The sequence below is a fragment of the Oncorhynchus clarkii genome, chromosome 19 (genome assembly GCF_045791955.1).
Source record: "Oncorhynchus clarkii lewisi isolate Uvic-CL-2024 chromosome 19, UVic_Ocla_1.0, whole genome shotgun sequence".
NCBI lineage: Eukaryota > Metazoa > Chordata > Actinopteri > Salmoniformes > Salmonidae > Oncorhynchus > Oncorhynchus clarkii.
Genome location: NC_092165.1, coordinates 39,845,264 through 39,862,614, shown reverse-complemented (window position 1 = coordinate 39,862,614; position 17,351 = coordinate 39,845,264). Strand labels below are relative to the sequence as shown.

The following is a 17,351-nucleotide window of genomic DNA, read 5'->3' as shown; positions in this document are numbered from 1 at the left end:
ACACGTGTTAATACCAGAGTGCGCTGTTGTATAGCTACATAACCCAGATTTTTTTGAGAACCATCAGTAGAGTTCAATGCGATGCAAACACATTTCACTTGTATTTTTTATTCGGTACTTGGTAATTGAACCACACAATGTATTTGTATGTGCACTACGTCTTTACGCACAGGCTTTTGGCGGCAACAATACAATTTGGTAGAAAAATATGGTGGGAATCTTTTGCCAATTGGATGGAACCTAAACTTTCACACTTGTTCACATTTGTTGGCTGGCTAGCTAACATATGAAAGGAACGTTGCTTTAGTTAGGTACATAGGTACATTATTAGGTACATTATTTAGCTACTACAGTAATACTAACACAGTAAAGTACCTAACTAGCCAGGTGCCAAAATTCATAGGCACGGGTTGATTTATTAAACCAGTGCAATTAAGTAGCTTTCTAAGTTACAGTAGTAGCTAGAGTAACCGAGTAGTCTATTGAGATGCACCCCTAGTTCAGTTAGCTAGCAGTATCTATTGTTGTATGTATGAATCTGCCCCCATGCAAGTGCTGGTCCAGGGCAAGATTTTGTTGCAGTCCCATTAATTAAAATGAATCTGTAACATATTTTTTTAAGATGACAACTCTTTCAGTCATGACCTAACAAGGATAGAAGCTAGTAAGGTCATGAGTTGGGTACTACTTTACCACCCCACCCGCTCTCACAGTGGGGTGCTGTAGGCTTCTGTGGAGTTGTGTGGCACTGGGTAGTAGTAGGGAAGGTCCCAGACCCTATGGGCAATGAAAGGATAAGAGCCTCTCATGGTACGGTCCACATAGCCAGAGATGGTTGGGATCTCTTCTCTCTGGGGCTCACCACAGTTGGGCACAGTAGGTGTGACAAATCCCTGTTTCATTTGGTATCTGTTGGTCCAGGCCTCCATTGGCCCAAGCAGTTCTGGCTCCGGCATGTGATCCTCCTCTTCTTCCCCTTCCACTTTGTTGAGGAAGTCTCTCAGCACCTGCTTGAAGACGTACACAAGCTCCCAGGGCAGGATCTTGTTGCTGGCCAGCACGTCACGGAACCTGAGAATGAGATAGTGGGTTAATAAACTATTTAACCCAAACTGCATTATCCATAATAATGAAACTGTTTGGGCTTTCAATTATCCATTAGGTCTAGCTGACCAAATGATGCTGAAACTATTTCATCAAAGTATCATGTATTGTGTGAGGTGATAAGGCTGAGGTCGTGTTTATGCGCCCGCTCCGATCTCTAATTTTCAGGAGGACATTTTGCAAAGAAGACAAAATAAATGCAGTGAAAGAGTCACACCAAATAATATTCCCGGAATAATTGGGCGATCTTGTTACATTCAACAGGCCACAATCATCAGCCTGATCAACTCTATGTGAAGGAGACGTGTCGCGCTGCATGAGGCAAATGGTGGTCACAACAGATACTGACTGGTTTTCTGATCCACGCCCCTACCTTTAAAAACAGTTATCTGTGAAATCCATATAGTAGGGCCTAATTAATATATTTCAATTGACTGATTTCCTTATATGAACTGTACCTCAGTAAAATCTTTGAAATTGTTGCATGTTGCATTTAACATTTTTGTTCAATATAATTTACATTCATTTTTACTGGACCCATGGTGGGTTTAAAGGTTATTTAAATTATGATTCCTCAGTTAGCCCCTCAGAAATACCAAATTCAGTCTGTTCATACAAATGTCACCATCACTGTAAAATGTTGGGGTTTGTGTTTTTATTTTAATAGGGATATGATACTGCTAATGGAAAGCTCTTTCCCTGTGGGTTGTTTTTGCTGTGCTCAGCCCCATAGGGTCCCCTTCACCTTTGCATGATCACACCCCATGTAACCTACTTCTGTGACAATAACACAAAGTGGCTTCCCTGGCAGCTTTGCTCTACCCCCCTCTCTTTGAGACTCTTGTCTCTTTTGCCTTTTGTCATCCTGGTGTGGGGGCAGTGGCTATTTTGGACACATTTTGCTAATATGAAAAGGGTACTGAATGAAGAGTGTTGTACGATGTACCTGGAGAGCACTGTAGCGGTGTGCATAGGGTGGATCTGGGCACACAAGTGCTCCAGCTGGCGGCGCTCCGATGCGGGGATTAGCGTGCGTAAACTGGGGTAGCTCTGGAGCCAGTGGGGGTATCCCGCGGTGTTGTGGGCCAGCTTGTGTTCCTGCTCCACCTCCCGCGCCATGCACTCCCTCTCCTCCACGTGCCACAGCAGCTCCCTGATCAGTGTGCAGCTGGGTGATAACCCTGTGGATGCCCCTTCATCCTGCACCTTTTCTCGTTCAGCACGCAACCATTTCATCCAGCTGAACAGGGGCATGGCGGAGGAGTGCTGTGGTTACTGCAATGAGAAGAGAAAAAAGTGTTTTTACATCTGAAGCAAAAGTATTGACACTGCTGCCACAAGTATTGTACACTGCTGCCACGAGTGTCAAGGAATTCTCCCAAAATCTGTTCTAACAGAACAATTCAAAGATTGCAATTGTACTATTGACTGAAGACTCAACTTTTTTGAAAGTTAGAAATGGATCACCTCCACACAAGCTGATCCCTGGTCCCTGACACTCTGTCATCATCAGTGCTTGATTTGCCTTCAGTGGCATTCTCACTCAGGTGAGGATGCCCAGGTGTGGGTGTGTAGTAATCTCCTCAGACTGATTGTTCTCTCTGTACCTCACAGCTGAGCTACACACAGATTTGACAGCCTGGGGTCACAGGTCATGCTACGTGAACAGGGCATGCAGTGCTGTATACTTGGCAGCAATGTCTTAAAGCACAAGAAAAATAGTTTGTTTTGTTATTAAACCTGCCTGTCCTAGCTAATTTCTTCAAATAATGCAATTGAGATTCCTGATTCGTGCCTATTGTCTAGATGAGTGCTTTTTTTTTTTTATTGTTGGAACTTTCTGATCATTGCAAATAGCCTATGTAGTGAGAAAAGAAAAGAGAAAAAAAAGCCATTGCATGGTTGGTACTTACTGTTGAATGCTGCAATGATGAGCAAGATGTAGACAGAGTGATCTAGAGAGATCAAGGCAGGCGTCTCACAGAGTACCATCTCCAGGACTCTGTCTCCATGGGTCTGTCCGTGAGGTCTCCATTCTCTGGTTCTGACTGGACAATCAAATGGTCCTCTTTCTCTCCTCTCTATACTGCGTAATTGTCCTCTTCACTTGTTCCTGTTCTCCTGTCCTCTGGACTGTTTCCAGCAGAGTTACTCACTGTTCTCCTCTGACTCAGTGCTGTCTCCTCTCCTTTCACCTCACTCTCCTTTGTGCTGCTTTGTTGTAAGGTCAGCTGCTTTGTGGTTAGATGCTGAAGTGCGTGTGTAAGTCAGTCAACGCGTGTGCATATAAATGTGTGTGTGTGAGCTGCTCCCAGCTCTGACAGTGTGTCTGCCTGCTGTGTAGATAAAGTCTTCATCTTGCCCAGAGAGAAGCTGAGATGACTGGGACTGCTCTCCCTGCCACATTGCCCCAGGCCTGACTGGCCCAGCCACGGAATGAGAGGAGTGGGAGAGATGAAGGGGAGGGCGAGTAAGAGACAGAGGAATGTTAGAAACCGAGCAAGTAGTGAAAGGGGGATTTCAGTGCAGAGGGAGGGTGATGTGAGGGGAGAAAGTAGTTCAAAAAGAGCAAGGGGGAGAACTATTTGACTTGACGAAGGCTCATTAGCATTACTCACATAACGTTACTTATTCACAGTGACAAAGCCACATTATCACCACTCACTACTAGTGTGCTTGCTGAGACAAAACACGCACGTTTTTCCCAAGCCATTTTCAGACTGGATTCTTCACACGTCTGTTGCCCTGGAGATGGCTTTGGTTTGTGTATTTGAATATGAAGAGCCTGTTGCTGTTTAATAGTAGACCTATGGGGGGGGGGGTGCTTTGTTTGACCTACCTTTTTTCCCTTTGATGCTTAATTGCTTGTGTGTATGTTTACACTGAAATGTCAGACGTTTGATTTGACACACATGTTTCTTTATAGCCCTGCAAAAGCTTCCCAACAGCAGGGCAGTCCAAAGAGGGATGACTCAGATGGAGGACTGAGGAACAAGACAGGAAAGCCTGACTTTTTGGCGAGTGAGTTACACATTTATATTTATACAATTAATTTGGCTTTTAATTGGATGCCTTTTGTTCCTCAACGATGAAGAAAGGCATTGAGCAAACCTTTCTGTGTTACCTCATCTCTCCAACTCTAGGTTCACCTCCACCTCCATTGACCACTTATGAGTACCCCAGCTTGCCCATCACAAAGAATAGACAGGAGGTAAAATAGTTTAGTAGCCTCACGCACGCATTCAAACTGACACACGTATGCCTTTGTTCCTCCTGCCATGTCAGGACTTTTTCAGGTCATAGACTTGGTCATCAGCAACAGTTCCTCAGGTCATAACACCACTCAAGGTTTTACAGTGTGCTTCAGGTGAGCTCTGATTCTATCTGATGGAGCCATGAGTGCAACAAGAGGGGGAATTGCCCACTGAATGTCTTCACATGCACACAAGTAGGGCCATTAGTTGGCCATTGGTGAAGAGATGTGTTTTTCAGACTTTCATTTCATACTCCGATTCACATGTATTGTCCTACAAGAGCAAAATCAGAATGTTTTAATGTTATTGTGACTTTGTGAATATAAAAAACAGATTAGAATAATGTATTATATACTATAATTTAGATTGTTGAATCATATATTGTGTTCATCTTTAAATGGCTGCAATATGTTCTTTCATTCCTTCTACTGAGTTTGATGTGCAGTTCTGTGTTTATGTATTTCCAGATCATCTCTCTGATTGAAAACAACTCAGTGGTGATCATCCGTGGAGCCACAGGGAGTGGGAAGACTACCCTGCTGCCCCAGTTCATCCTGGACTACTACAGTGAGAAGAATGCCCCTTGTAACCTTGTGGTCACCCAGCCTCGCAAAATAGGCGCCAGCAGCATCGCCCGATGGGTTGCCAGAGAGCGCAAGTGCACCCTGGGTAGTCTTGTGGGATACCAGGTTAGTGACTCACAGACACCTTGTTGATGATACCATTTTTATATATATCTATATATCTATATACACTGCTCAAAAAAATAAAGGGAACACTTAAACAACACAATGTAACTCCAAGTCAATCACACTTCTGTGAAATCAAACTGTCCACTTAGGAAGCAACACTGATTGACAATAAATTTCACATGCTGTTGTGCAAATGGAATAGACAACAGGTGGAAATTATAGGCAGTTAGCAAGACACCCCCAATAAAGGAGTGGTTCTGCAGGTGGGGACCACAGACCATTTCTCAGTTCCTATGCTTCCTGGCTGATGTTTTGGTCACTTTTGAATGCTGGCGGTGCTTTCACTCTAGTGGTAGCATGAGACGGAGTCTACAACCCACACAAGTGGCTCAGGTAGTGCAGCTCATCCAGGATGGAACACATTCTGTGGCAAGAAGGTTTGCTGTGTCTGTCAGCGTAGTGTCCAGAGCATGGAGGCGCTACCAGGAGACAGGCCAGTACATCAGGAGATGTGGAGGAGGGCAACAACCCAGCAGCTGGACCGCTACCTCCGCCGTTTGTGCAAGGAAGAGCATGAGGAGCACTGCCAGAGCCCTGCAAAATGACCTCCAGCAGGCCACAAATGTGCATGTGTCTGCTCAAACGGTCAGAAACAGACTCCATGTGGGCCCGACGTCCACAGGTGGGGGTTGTGCTTACAGCCCAACACCGTGCAGGACGTTTGGCATTTGCCAGAGAACACCAAGATTGGCAAATTCGCCACTCGCGCCCTGTGCTCTTCACAGATGAAAGCAGGTTCACACTGAGCACATGTGACAGACATGACAGAGTCTGGAGACACCGTGGAGAACGTTCTGCTGCCTGCAACATCCTCCAGCATGACCGGTTTGGCGGTGGGTCAGTCATGGTGTGGGGTGGCATTTCTTTGGGGGGCCGCACAGCCCTCCATGTGCTTGCCAGAGGTAGCCTGACTGCCATTAGGTACCGAGATGAGATCCTCAGACCCCATATGCTGGTGCGGTTGGCCCTGGGTTCCTCCTAATGCAAGACAATGCTAGACCTCATGTGGCTGGAGTGTGTCAGCAGTTCCTGCAAGAAGCATTGATGCTATGGACTGGCCTGCCCGTTCCCCAGACCTGAATCCAATTGAGCACATCTGGGACATCATGTCTCGCTCCATCCACCAACTGTGTGTTGCACCACAGACTGTCCAGGAGTTGGCGGATGCTTTAGTCCAGGTCTGGGAGGAGATCCCTCAGAAGACCATCCGCCACCTCATCAGGAGCATGCCCAGGTGTTGTAGGGAGGTCATACAGGCACGTGGAGGTCACACACACTACTGAGCCTCATTTTGACTTGTTTTAAGGACATTACATCAAAGTTGGATCAGCCTGTAGTGTGGTTTTCCACTTTAATTTTGAGTGTGACTCCAAATCCAGCCCTCCATGGGTTGATAATTTGATTTCCATTGATCATTTTTGTGTGATTTTGTTGTCAGCACATTCAACTATGTAAAGAAAAAAGTATTTAAGAAGAATATTTCATTTATTCAGATCTAGGATGTGTTATTTTAGTGTTCCCTTTATTTTTTTGAGCAGTGTATATATTATATATATCTATCCCAAAAAACACATGACCATGCGTAGTATGTTACAAAGTCTGATTTGCGTACACATCCCTTCGTGGAAAGAAGATGGAGAAAAAGGTGCAAGAAACCAGAATTGCGTGTTCATGTTTCATAACAAGGGGCAGTGTACTGAGTCTCCAGCGATATTATTACCCCTTGATGAAGCTCTGTACAAAAAGCCCATATGAAGTTTCTCTTGCAGAGGGAGGAGTGGGGTGGACACTTCCATGCCGGACTGTTTCCAGGCTGCCAAGTTGCTCTGTTTCCAGCTCTGAAACAGGAGACATAGTCTAGTTATAACTCCCTGCTCCTCCTCTGTCTGCTCTGCTGCGGTTTGCAGAAGCGGTGATGTCACTGTTAGGCAGACAGTGAGTGAGACAGTGATGGGCTGACCTGATGAACACCTAAGTGCTTGAATCCGGGCCTTGAGGATGTATGGAGAGTACCAGAGCATTATCCACTTTCACAGTGACCTTCCCATGACACTCCTGCCACGAGGGAGGGCTGTTTTTGTACATTCCTCTGAGCATCAGCTTTGTCTGACTGTCCTAAGGGTAGTGTGATGGATGTTTACAGTGCTTTCTATCTCAGTCTTTCGTTTCTTACTGAGAGTTTTGTGAAAGTCTTGCCTGAGTTTGTACTTGGATTTGAGTAGCAGTACATGAGAGCAACTCCTCAGGGAGAAGAAATGTTAGGATGGGCATTTTGTCTGATCTCTGAGAGTCACGTTGTGTGCTGAATTTGTTGTGAAGGTGAGTTGTTCAACAGAATGTTTGACACCACATAGCTGGATAGATAAATACCTACAGCTACAGTAGATTTTGAATCCTCACGTCTGCCTTTAGGCTTTATGTGTTTCTCTGTTTGTTTCAGGTGGGCCTGGAGAAGATGGTCACTGAACACACAAGACTCATCTACATGACCACTGGGGTGCTGCTGCAGAAACTGGTCGGAGCAAAGAGCCTGACTGAGTACTCCCACATCTTCATAGATGAGGTAACTGACACTCAGACTGGTCATCATTTCAAAGTAGTCATTTTGACTTTGATACCAGGTTTAGTATCACGATACTGAAACGATAACAAAAAAACAAAAAAAAGGTATATTAGCCAAAGTCACAAAATGGCACTCGATCCAGACAGATAAACTAATCTACTGCTCTGTTCAATCATTGGGCATCTTTTGAGTTCAATTTCATCTAACAAAATTGAAATTTTTCAGAGATGACCATGTATATGCATTAATTAAACAATCATACAATCAATTTGACTTTGTTTTTACCAATCTAACTACTTAACAACTTAATGGTAATCAGTTATTTCAATGGTAAATCAAGATGTATCCTATTCAATAGGACTGTGTGCATGCATTGAGTTTTTGAGCTAGTTTTGGCTGATTTCATGGGGGTGCAGATTACAATTTGTTTCACCTCCATTTGGGACTCATTTTATTGTACTGATCAACAACAAGAACCGTCAGAGCCCTATTCACACACGCTTAGGCAGTAGATCATCTTTAGCTGATGGGGAGATGTGACGGAGAGACCAATTTAAGTGAATTAATAACGTTTTTGGTGGCAATCAGCTTTGAATTCAGCATATTTAGCTTTATGGTTTGCATATTATAAACAAAGTACAAGGGTAATGAATTGATGTTAGCTTCAGCTGTAAGCTAGCAATGAAAGTCTTACCATAGATTTTTAAGACAATTTAAGTAAAAACTGTAACTAGGCCACTTAGGAACATTCAATGCTGTCTTGGTAAGCAACTTGGTAAGCAATATATATTTGGCCTTGTTTTAGGCAAATGTCCTGCTGAAATATGAATTTGTTTCCCAGTGTCTGTTGGAAAGCAGGCTGAACCAAGTTTTCCTCTGGGATTTGCCTGTGCTTAGCTCTATTCCATTTCCTTTTATCCCCCCACAAAAATCCCTTGACGATGACAAGCATACCCATAACATGATGCAGCCACCGTCATGCTTGAAAAAAAGGAAGAGTAATGTGTTGTTGGATTTGCCCCAAACATAACGCTTTGTATTCAGGACAAAAAGTTGTCTTTTCCAAATGTTTTGCAGTATTACTTCAGTGCCTTATTGTAAACCGGATACAGGTTTTGGAATATTTTTATTCTGTACTGGCTTCCTTCTTTTCACTCTGTCATTTAGGTTAGTATTGTGAAGTAAGTACAATGTTGTTGATCCATCCTCAGTTTTCTCCTAACACAGCCTTTCAACTCTAATTCTTTTAAAGTCACCATTGGCCTGATGGTGAAACCCTGATCGGTTTCCTTCCTCGCTGGGCAATGGAGTTAGGAATAGCACCTGTATCTTTGTAGATACTGGGTGTATTGATACGCCACCCAAAGTGTAATTAATAACTTCATCATGCTCAAAGGGATATTCAATGTCTGCTGTTTTGTTTTTACCCATCTACCAATAGGTGCCCTTCTTTGCGAGGCATTGGAAAAGCTCCCTGGTCTTTGGTTGAATCCGTGCTTGAAATTCACTCCTCGACTGAGGGACCTTATAATTAATTATCTGTTATGTGTGGGGTAGTAATTTAAAAATCATGTTAAACACTATTATTGCACACAGAGTCCATGCAACTTATGTGACTTGTTAAGCATATTTTTACTCCTTCATTTATTTAGGCTTGTCATAACAAAGGGGTTGAATACGTATTGACTCAACACATTTCAGCTTTTCATCTTTTATTAATATGTAAAATTGTATAAAAAAAAAACACAATTCCACTTATACATTATGGGATATTGTGTGGAGGCCAGTGGCAAACAATCTAAATGTAATCCATTTTAAATTCAGGCTGTAACACAACAAAATGTGGGAAAAGTCAAGGGGTGTGAATACTATCTGAGGGCACTGTATAAAGAGAAGAGGAGCTAATGGTATCTTACTGCATTGTAAAGTGTTCTGTGCAGCATGAGTGGGGAGCTAACATGAGGCAAACCCCGACTCCCAGTGCAGGCTACTAGTAATGAGTAAGTGGAGCAGGTATGGTGCACGCCACTGCTAAAGGGGGATCGGCTGCGCTGATAGACAGAGTTTGTGAGACACATTTGACAGAAGTACCGAAAGTAACAACAATTCTAGACACTATTTCAAAGTAGTCTACAGATATGACTTGACTGGTAATGATGATGTCCTATCTGGCGTACATTGTCTCTCTTAGTAGCCAGTAACATCTTTTTACCATGGCAAGGATGAGCCAGTCAGTAAGCAGGGTGGTTCTGTATGTTTCAGGTCCATGAGCGGACAGAGGAGCTGGACTTCCTTTTATTGGTTGTGAGGAAGCTCCTCCATTCCAACTCTCGTTACATCAAGGTGAGCCCACGCTTCTCATCTCAGCATTCACCACCATGTGATCCTAAACCGTACTGACTGAACAGACACACACCGCCTCCCTTCCCCCTTTATGCAGGTCATCCTCATGTCAGCCACCATCAACTGCAGGGAGTTTGCGGAGTACTTTGGCACCCCCATCCGCAGCCAGATGAACCCAGCCTATGTGTTTGAGGTGGAGGGGGCTCCCTACGCCATAGAGGAGTTCTACCTGGAGGACCTCTGCAGCCTGATTCCCTACAGGGTGAGAGGGGGAGCGCCAAGCCTAGTCTGTGGATGTAGCTGGTACTCATGGTTTAGACTAACCTAACACTGTGTCTATTAACTATCAGGTGGATACCCGCCGTCCAGATGACCCTTACATCACTGTGGAGATGTACAACGTGGCTGTCAGCCTTATCCAGAGCTTTGATGAGCTAGAGGCCAAAGATCAGAGGTGAGGGGTCAACATCTTTACTCTTCATCTTAGCTCGCTTGATAAATAAACCATACTATTTGTTAATTACTTAGATGATTGACTTCGATGTCTTATAGTTGTCCTGGTGTGTTTGTGTATCTCAGCAGTAGGACTGCGAGGGAGGGAGGCCTGTCTCTGCCAGACCGGGGCAGTGTGCTGGTGTTCCTCCCTGGTCTGGGTGAGATCCACTACATGCAGGAGGCTTTGTCCAAGCTGGTGCGCAAGAGGTGGGTGCTGTGTGTGTACATGTGGACTTTCAGTGGTGGCGTCTCTGGAGCGTGACTGGTAGTGTCCGGTTCATAGTAGAAACTTGATGGGGCTGTTATGGTGTATGTTTCAGACTGCAGGTGTACCCACTCCACTCCTCTGTCACTCTGGAGGAGCAGAATGGGGTGTTTCTGGTGCCTGTCCCAGGATACAGGAAGGTAACTATCACACCACAACCCAGTCTACTGAATAGGACTTCTATAATGCAAAGGGTTTTTGATGTTTTGTCTCTGTCTCAACAGATCATCCTCTCCACCAACATTGCAGAGAGCTCTGTTACGGTCCCAGATGTCAAATATGGTGTGTGTTTTCATTTTCACGTTTATAGACTTCCTTGCTATATATACTGCCGTACTGTATTCACTCCACATGTCTGAGTTTGTGACGTATTCTTGTTGACAGTGATTGATTTCTGTCTGGCACGACACATGGTCTGTGACAAAGAGACCCATTACCAGTCCCTCCGCCTCACCTGGGCCTCCAAGACCAACTGCAACCAGCGTAGAGGTACAGTACAGCAGGGTTTCTGGGTGCACATTTTGTTTTTTGCCCTAGCACTACACAGCTGATTCAAATAATCAAAGCTTGATGATGAATGGGTTATTTGAATAAGCTGTGTAGTGCTAGGGCAAAACCAAAATGTGCACCCAGGGGGAGAATTAGAATGGCCACTGAGGATTTGTGACTCACGTCTCCTCTGTCCCTCTCAGGCAGGGCTGGGCGAGTGTCTATGGGCTACTGTTACCGGCTGGTGACCAAGGAGTTCTGGAGGAATGAGATCCCAGACTATGTGGTTCCTGAGATGGTGGTAAGAGAGTCGAACATTAGGTCAGCCCTGATGGCAAAGAACCAAGCTCATAACTATGATTGACAGTATGATGTTTAACAACTGCAAAGTTGATGGATTTATTTGTTGATGGATTGATGCACTGTATGTGATTACTGAAAGACAAGGCATGCTACTCTACTAGACCTACATTGAGTGTACAAAACATTAGGAACACCTGCTTTTTCCATGACTGACCAGGTGAAAGTTATGATTCCTTATTAATGTCACATGTTAAATCCACTTCAATCAGTGTAGATGAAGGGGAGGAGACACTTGAGACATGGATTGTGTATATGTGCCATTGAGGGTGAATGGGCAAAACAAAATATAAGTGCCTTTGAATAGGGTATGGTAGTAGTTTGTGTCAAGAACGACAATGCTGCTGGGTTTTTCACGCTCAACAGTTTCCAATGTGTGTATCAAGAATTGTCCAACGCCCAAAGCACATCTAGCCAACTTGACACAACTGTGGGAAGCATTGGAGTCAACATGGGTCAGCATCCCTGTGTAATGCTTTCGACACCTTGTAGCGTCCATGCCCTGACAAATTGAGGCTATTCTGAGGGCAAAATAGGGTGCAACTCAATATTAAGAAGGTGTTCCTAAAGTTTTGTACGCTCAGTGTATAAAACTTCTATTTTATTCTGACTATTCCCAGCGTGCCCCCCTGGCTAACATCATGCTGAAGGTGAAGCTTCTGGACATGGGGGACCCCCGCTCCCTCCTCTCCACTGCTCTCTCACCCCCCCAACTCAATGACATTGAGAGGACCATACTCCAGCTCAAAGAGGTACCTCACTGTGGACCTTATCACAAACAACCATTGAAGTCATTGGATTCCTGTATTTGTGGAGAGGTTTCCAATAAGAATCTTAGATACAACGTTGCTGAACACCCAAATCTGTCACTGTGTGTTTGTGATGTTACAGTGGTTTCCTAACATTGGTTCTGCTGTGTCAGGACCTCTGCGTCAGCTAGCATTAGCTCTCTCAGTGGTGTTTGTGTGTGTGTGTTTGTCAGCTGTGACATAGCGGAGCGTAAAGTGTTTTGATTAAGTCTGTGGATGGGCTCTTTAGCTGGAAGGATTGATGGACGGAGCCATTTTTGTATTTTTTATTACTATTTTTGACTGTGTGTGTGTGATGCTTAAGTATTCTTGCAGTCAGTTGTTATTATTGAGGTAATGATAATTGTCATGACGTGTGTGTGAGGTGTAGATGGGTGCACTGTCTGTGGGGAACGATGGTCAAGGCCAGAAGCGTTTTGATGGAGAGCTGACGTTTCTGGGTCGGATCCTGGCTCACCTGCCTGTGGACCTGCACCTTGGGAAGATGATCGTGCTCGGCCACGTCTTTGGCTGTCTGGAGGAGTGCCTCATCATAGGTCAGTGGGGTCTGTGGTTTCTGCTTTGTCTGTAGGTGTGTGTTCAGGCCACGACTCCTCAACCTGTCTCTCTCCTTTAGCCGCCTCTCTGTCTCTGAAGAGCTTCTTTGCCATGCCCTCCCTGCAGCAGCTGGCAGGGTACAGGTGAGTCAGCACTTGAAAATGTATTTTCTCTCATACAGCAAAAAATAAATAATTACACTTCTACAATATCTACCTCGTCACTGCCATTTGAGTTATTGTCTGCTGTAAGACTGTCATCCCTGTCCTCTCTTAAATGTTTGAATATTCAGGAGCAAGCTGTCGTTTGCACACGGTGTGCAGAGTGATTTGATTGCTTTTGTCAACGCATTCAAGGCTTGGCACACGTCCAGAAGCAAAGGAGAGTTGAGGCATCCAAAGGTGAGAGCATTTACAGTTGAAGTGGGAAGTTTACATACACTTAGGTTGGAGTCATTAACTCGTTTTTCAACCATTCCCCAAATTTCTTGTTAACAAACTATAGTTTTGGCAAGTCGGTTAGGACATCTACTTTGTGCATGACACAAGTAATTTTTACAACAATTGTTTACACAGATTATTTCACTTATAATTCACTGTATCACAATTCCAGTGGGTTAGAAGTTTACATACATTAAGTTGACTGTGCCTTTAAACAGCTTGGACAATTCCTGAAAATGATGTCATGGCTTTAGAAGCTTCTGATAGGTTAATTGACATAATTTGAGTCAATTGGAGGTTTACCTCTGGATGTTTTTCAAGGCCTACCTTGAACTCAGTGCCTCTTTGCTTGACATCATGGGGAAATCAAAAGAAATCAGCCCCAAAAAATGTGTAGACCTCCACAAGTCTGGTTCATCATTGGGAACAATTTTCAAATGCCTGAAGGTACCATGTTCTGTTCAAACAATAGTACGCAAGCATAAACACCATGGGACCACACAGCTGTCATACCGCTCAGGAAGGAGACGCGTTCTACCTCTTAGAGATGAATGTACTTTGGTGCGAAAAGTGCAAATCAATAGCAAAGGACCTTGTGAAGATGCTAGAGGAAACGGGTACAAAATTATCTATAGCCACAGTAAAACGAGTCCTATATTGACATAACCTGAAAGGCTGCTCAGCAAGGAAGAAGCCACTGCTCCAAACCCGCCATAGAAAAACCACACTACGGTTTGCAACTGCACATGGGGACAAAGATTGTTCTTTTGGAGAAATGTCCTCTGGTCTGATGAAACAAAATTAGAACTGTTTGGCCATAATGACCATCATTATGTTTGGAGGAAAAGGGGGAGGCTTGCAAGCCGAAGAACACCATCCCAACCGTGAAGCACGGGGGTGGCAGCATCATGTTGTGGGGGTGCTTTGCTGCAGGAGAAACTGGTGCACTTCACAAAATAGATGGCATCATGAGGGAGGAAAATTATGTGGATATATTGAAGCAACATCTCAAGACATCAGTTAAAGCTTGGTCGCAAATGGGTCTTCCAAATGGACAATGACCCCAAGCATACTTCCAAAGTTGTTGCAAAATGGCTTAAGGACAACAAAGTCAAGGTATTGGAGTGGCCATCACAAAGACCTGACCTCAATCCCATAGAAAACGTGTGAGCAGAACTGAAAAAGCGTGTGCGAGCAAGGAGGCCTACAAACCTGACTCAGTTACACCAGCTCTGTCAGGAGGAATGGGCCAAAATTCACCCAACTTATTGTGGGAAGCTTGTGGAAGGCTACCCTAAATGTTTGATCCAAGTTAAACAATTTAAAGGCAATGCTACCAAATACGAATTGAGTGTATGTACATTTCTGACCCACTGGGAATGTGATGAAAGAAATAATAGCTCAAATAAATCATTCTCTCTACTATTATTCTGACATTTCACATTCTTAAAATAAAGTGGTGATCCTAACTGACCTAAGACAGGGAATTTGTACTAGGATTAAATGTCAAGAATTGTGAAAAACTGAGTTTAAATCTATTTGGCTAAGGTGTATGTAAACTTCTGACTTCAACTGTAGATCATTATGTTACATCAATTAACTTTAAACATGGATAATACATAGACGTGTATGTAATAAAGGAGGTTCCTAAAGACATTAGACAAAGGTCCAGTATCTTGTTGAGATGGTTGCAGTAAGGTTGTGTGTGTATGTGTGTGTGCGTTCTTCCTCCCAGTCCGAGCTGGAGTGGGGCAAGGAGAACTGCATCCAGATCAAGAGGATCAGAGAGGTATAGAGACCAGCATCTCACGAAACACACACCAGGTGACCCCAATCCCTGACCTGACCCTGCCTCTCTGTGACCCCCAGGTGGCCGAGCTCTATGAGGACCTGAAGGAGAGAACGTCCCAGTTCAACATGCACGTGATTGAGAACCCAGTGCCAATGGACTACGCCAGCCTTCACAAGCAGAGGTTCATCCTGCAGGTGAGACTGAGGCACATGCCAGTATTCTGGAGCTCTACACCTTACTTCCAACGTAAAGCTATATGGTTATTATTTTGACCCTATAATATTATCTGTTGTACCTACCCCTGCTATTCAGAATATCATTCGGCAGTGCTAACACTGTAGCCCCTGTCTATTTGATAGAATCTCCTCTGCTCTTTATACAGTGCCTTCAGAAAGTATTTATACTCCTTGACTTATTCCACATTTTGTTGTGTTACAGCCTGAATTGGAAATTGATTAAATGTATATATTTTTTCAGCCATCTACACTTCAATACCCATAATGATAAAATGCTAACATGGTTTTAGAAATGTTAGCTAATTTATTGAAAATGAAATACGGAAATGTCTCATTTAGTAAGTAAGTAAGTATTCACACCCCCCCCCTCCACACCCCTTTGCTATGACACTCCAAATTGAGCTCCGGTGCATCCAATTTCCTTTGATCATCCTTGAGATGTCACTACTTGATTTGAGTCCACCGGTGGCCAATTCAATTGTTTGGACATGATTTAGAAAGAAACACATCTGTCTATATAAGGTCCCAAAGTTGACAGTGCATATCAGAGCAGAAACTATACCATGAAGTCTAAGGAACTGTCTGTAGATCGCTGAGATATAATTGTGGTAAGGAATACCCTGGGGAAGGGAATAACATTTCTAGAGTGTTGAAAGTTTCCAAGAGCACAGTGTTCTCCATTATCTGCCAAGAGCTGGCCATCAGACCAAACTGAGCAATCGAGCAAGAAAAACCTTGGTCAGGGAAGTGACCAAGAATCCAAAGACCACTCTGACAGAACTACAGAGTTCCTTGGCTGAGATGGGAAAACCTAACAAAAGGTCTCTACAGCACTTCACCAATCTGAGCTTCATGGGAGAGTGGCCAGACGGAATCCACTCCTGATAAAAGGCACATGACAGCACGCCTGGAGTTTGCAAAACGGCATGTGAAAGACTCAAAGCATAAGGCGAAAGATTCTGGTCTGATGAAACAAAAATGTAACTCTTTGTCCTGAATGCAAAGCGCTATGTCTGGAGAAAACCAGGCACAGCTCATCACCCGCATAACACCTCATCACCCGCATAACACCATCTCTACCGTGAAGCATGGTGGTGGCAGCATCATGCTATGGGGATACTTTTCAGAGGCAGGGACTGGGAGATTGGTAAGGATAGAGGGAACAATGAATGGAGCCAAATACAGGCAAATTGTTGATGAGAACCTGCTTCAGAGTGCAAACGACCTTAAACTGGTGCGAAGATTTATGTTCCAACAGGACAATGACCTTAAGCACATAGCCAAAGCAACTCTGGAATTGCTTCAGAACAAGAATGTGAAAGTCCTTAAGTGGCCCAGCCAAAGCCCAGACTTGAATCCCATTGAAAAGCTGTGGAAAGACTTGAAGATTGCTCCCCATCTAACCTAACAGAGCTTGAGAAAATCTGCAGGGGAAAATCACAAAATCCAGATGTGCAAAGCTGATATACACATACCCAAGACCACTCAAAGCTGATATACACATGCCCAAGACCACTCAAAGCTGATATACACATACCCAAGACCACTCAGAGCTGATATAGACATACCCAAGACCACTCAAAGCTGATACAGACATACCCAAGACCACTCAAAGCTGATATACACATACCCAAGACCACTCAAAGCTGATACAGACATACCCAAGACCACTCAAAGCTGATATACACATACCCAAGACCACTCAGAGCTGATATAGACATACCCAAGACCACTCAAAGCTGATACAGACATACCCAAGACCACTCAAAGCTGTAATCACCACCAAAGGTGCTTCTAAAAAGTATTGACTCGGGTGTGAATATTTATTTGAATATGTTATTTAATTTTAAATACATTTGTAAAAATGTAAATAAAAAAACATGTTTTCATTTTGTCATTATGGGCTATTGTT

At 43.9% G+C, this 17,351-nt stretch overlaps 2 protein-coding genes across 3 annotated transcripts in view; one reads left to right on the top strand and one right to left on the bottom strand.

The window, feature by feature from the left end:
- LOC139375185 (ATP-dependent RNA helicase TDRD9-like) overlaps nucleotides 1–17,351 on the top strand; it is a 32,769-nt gene that overhangs the window by 4,972 nt on the left and 10,446 nt on the right. For both annotated transcript variants that reach the window (XM_071116742.1, XM_071116743.1), the window contains 18 exons: nucleotides 4,031–4,125; nucleotides 4,248–4,315; nucleotides 4,826–5,047; nucleotides 7,551–7,673; nucleotides 9,936–10,016; nucleotides 10,114–10,278; nucleotides 10,367–10,470; nucleotides 10,596–10,718; nucleotides 10,832–10,916; nucleotides 11,001–11,058; nucleotides 11,161–11,265; nucleotides 11,469–11,566; nucleotides 12,246–12,377; nucleotides 12,805–12,970; nucleotides 13,051–13,114; nucleotides 13,264–13,372; nucleotides 15,147–15,200; nucleotides 15,281–15,397. In XM_071116742.1, the coding sequence (XP_070972843.1) occupies nucleotides 4,031–4,125; nucleotides 4,248–4,315; nucleotides 4,826–5,047; nucleotides 7,551–7,673; nucleotides 9,936–10,016; nucleotides 10,114–10,278; nucleotides 10,367–10,470; nucleotides 10,596–10,718; nucleotides 10,832–10,916; nucleotides 11,001–11,058; nucleotides 11,161–11,265; nucleotides 11,469–11,566; nucleotides 12,246–12,377; nucleotides 12,805–12,970; nucleotides 13,051–13,114; nucleotides 13,264–13,372; nucleotides 15,147–15,200; nucleotides 15,281–15,397 (1,969 nt within the window). The remainder of the gene's footprint in view (nucleotides 1–4,030; nucleotides 4,126–4,247; nucleotides 4,316–4,825; nucleotides 5,048–7,550; nucleotides 7,674–9,935; nucleotides 10,017–10,113; nucleotides 10,279–10,366; nucleotides 10,471–10,595; nucleotides 10,719–10,831; nucleotides 10,917–11,000; nucleotides 11,059–11,160; nucleotides 11,266–11,468; nucleotides 11,567–12,245; nucleotides 12,378–12,804; nucleotides 12,971–13,050; nucleotides 13,115–13,263; nucleotides 13,373–15,146; nucleotides 15,201–15,280; nucleotides 15,398–17,351) is intronic.
- Nucleotides 708–3,103, bottom strand: LOC139375190 (protein RD3-like). The gene is made up of 3 exons (XM_071116753.1): nucleotides 3,018–3,103; nucleotides 2,051–2,379; nucleotides 708–1,071 (listed from the first exon to the last, which is right to left on the bottom strand). Exons 2-3 carry the CDS (start codon nucleotides 2,356–2,358, stop codon nucleotides 708–710), a joined length of 672 nt encoding a protein of 223 aa, XP_070972854.1. The 5' UTR covers nucleotides 2,359–2,379; nucleotides 3,018–3,103.

Bases quoted from the DNA above. Each gene is read 5' to 3' on its own strand.
- LOC139375190 (XM_071116753.1), bottom strand. From the start codon at position 2,358: ATGCCCCTGTTCAGCTGGATGAAATGGTTGCGTGCTGAACGAGAAAAG. The intron at 1,072-2,050 runs GTACATCGTACA...TCTCATTCTCAG, and splicing joins ACCGCTACAGTGCTCTCCAG to GTTCCGTGACGTGCTGGCCA.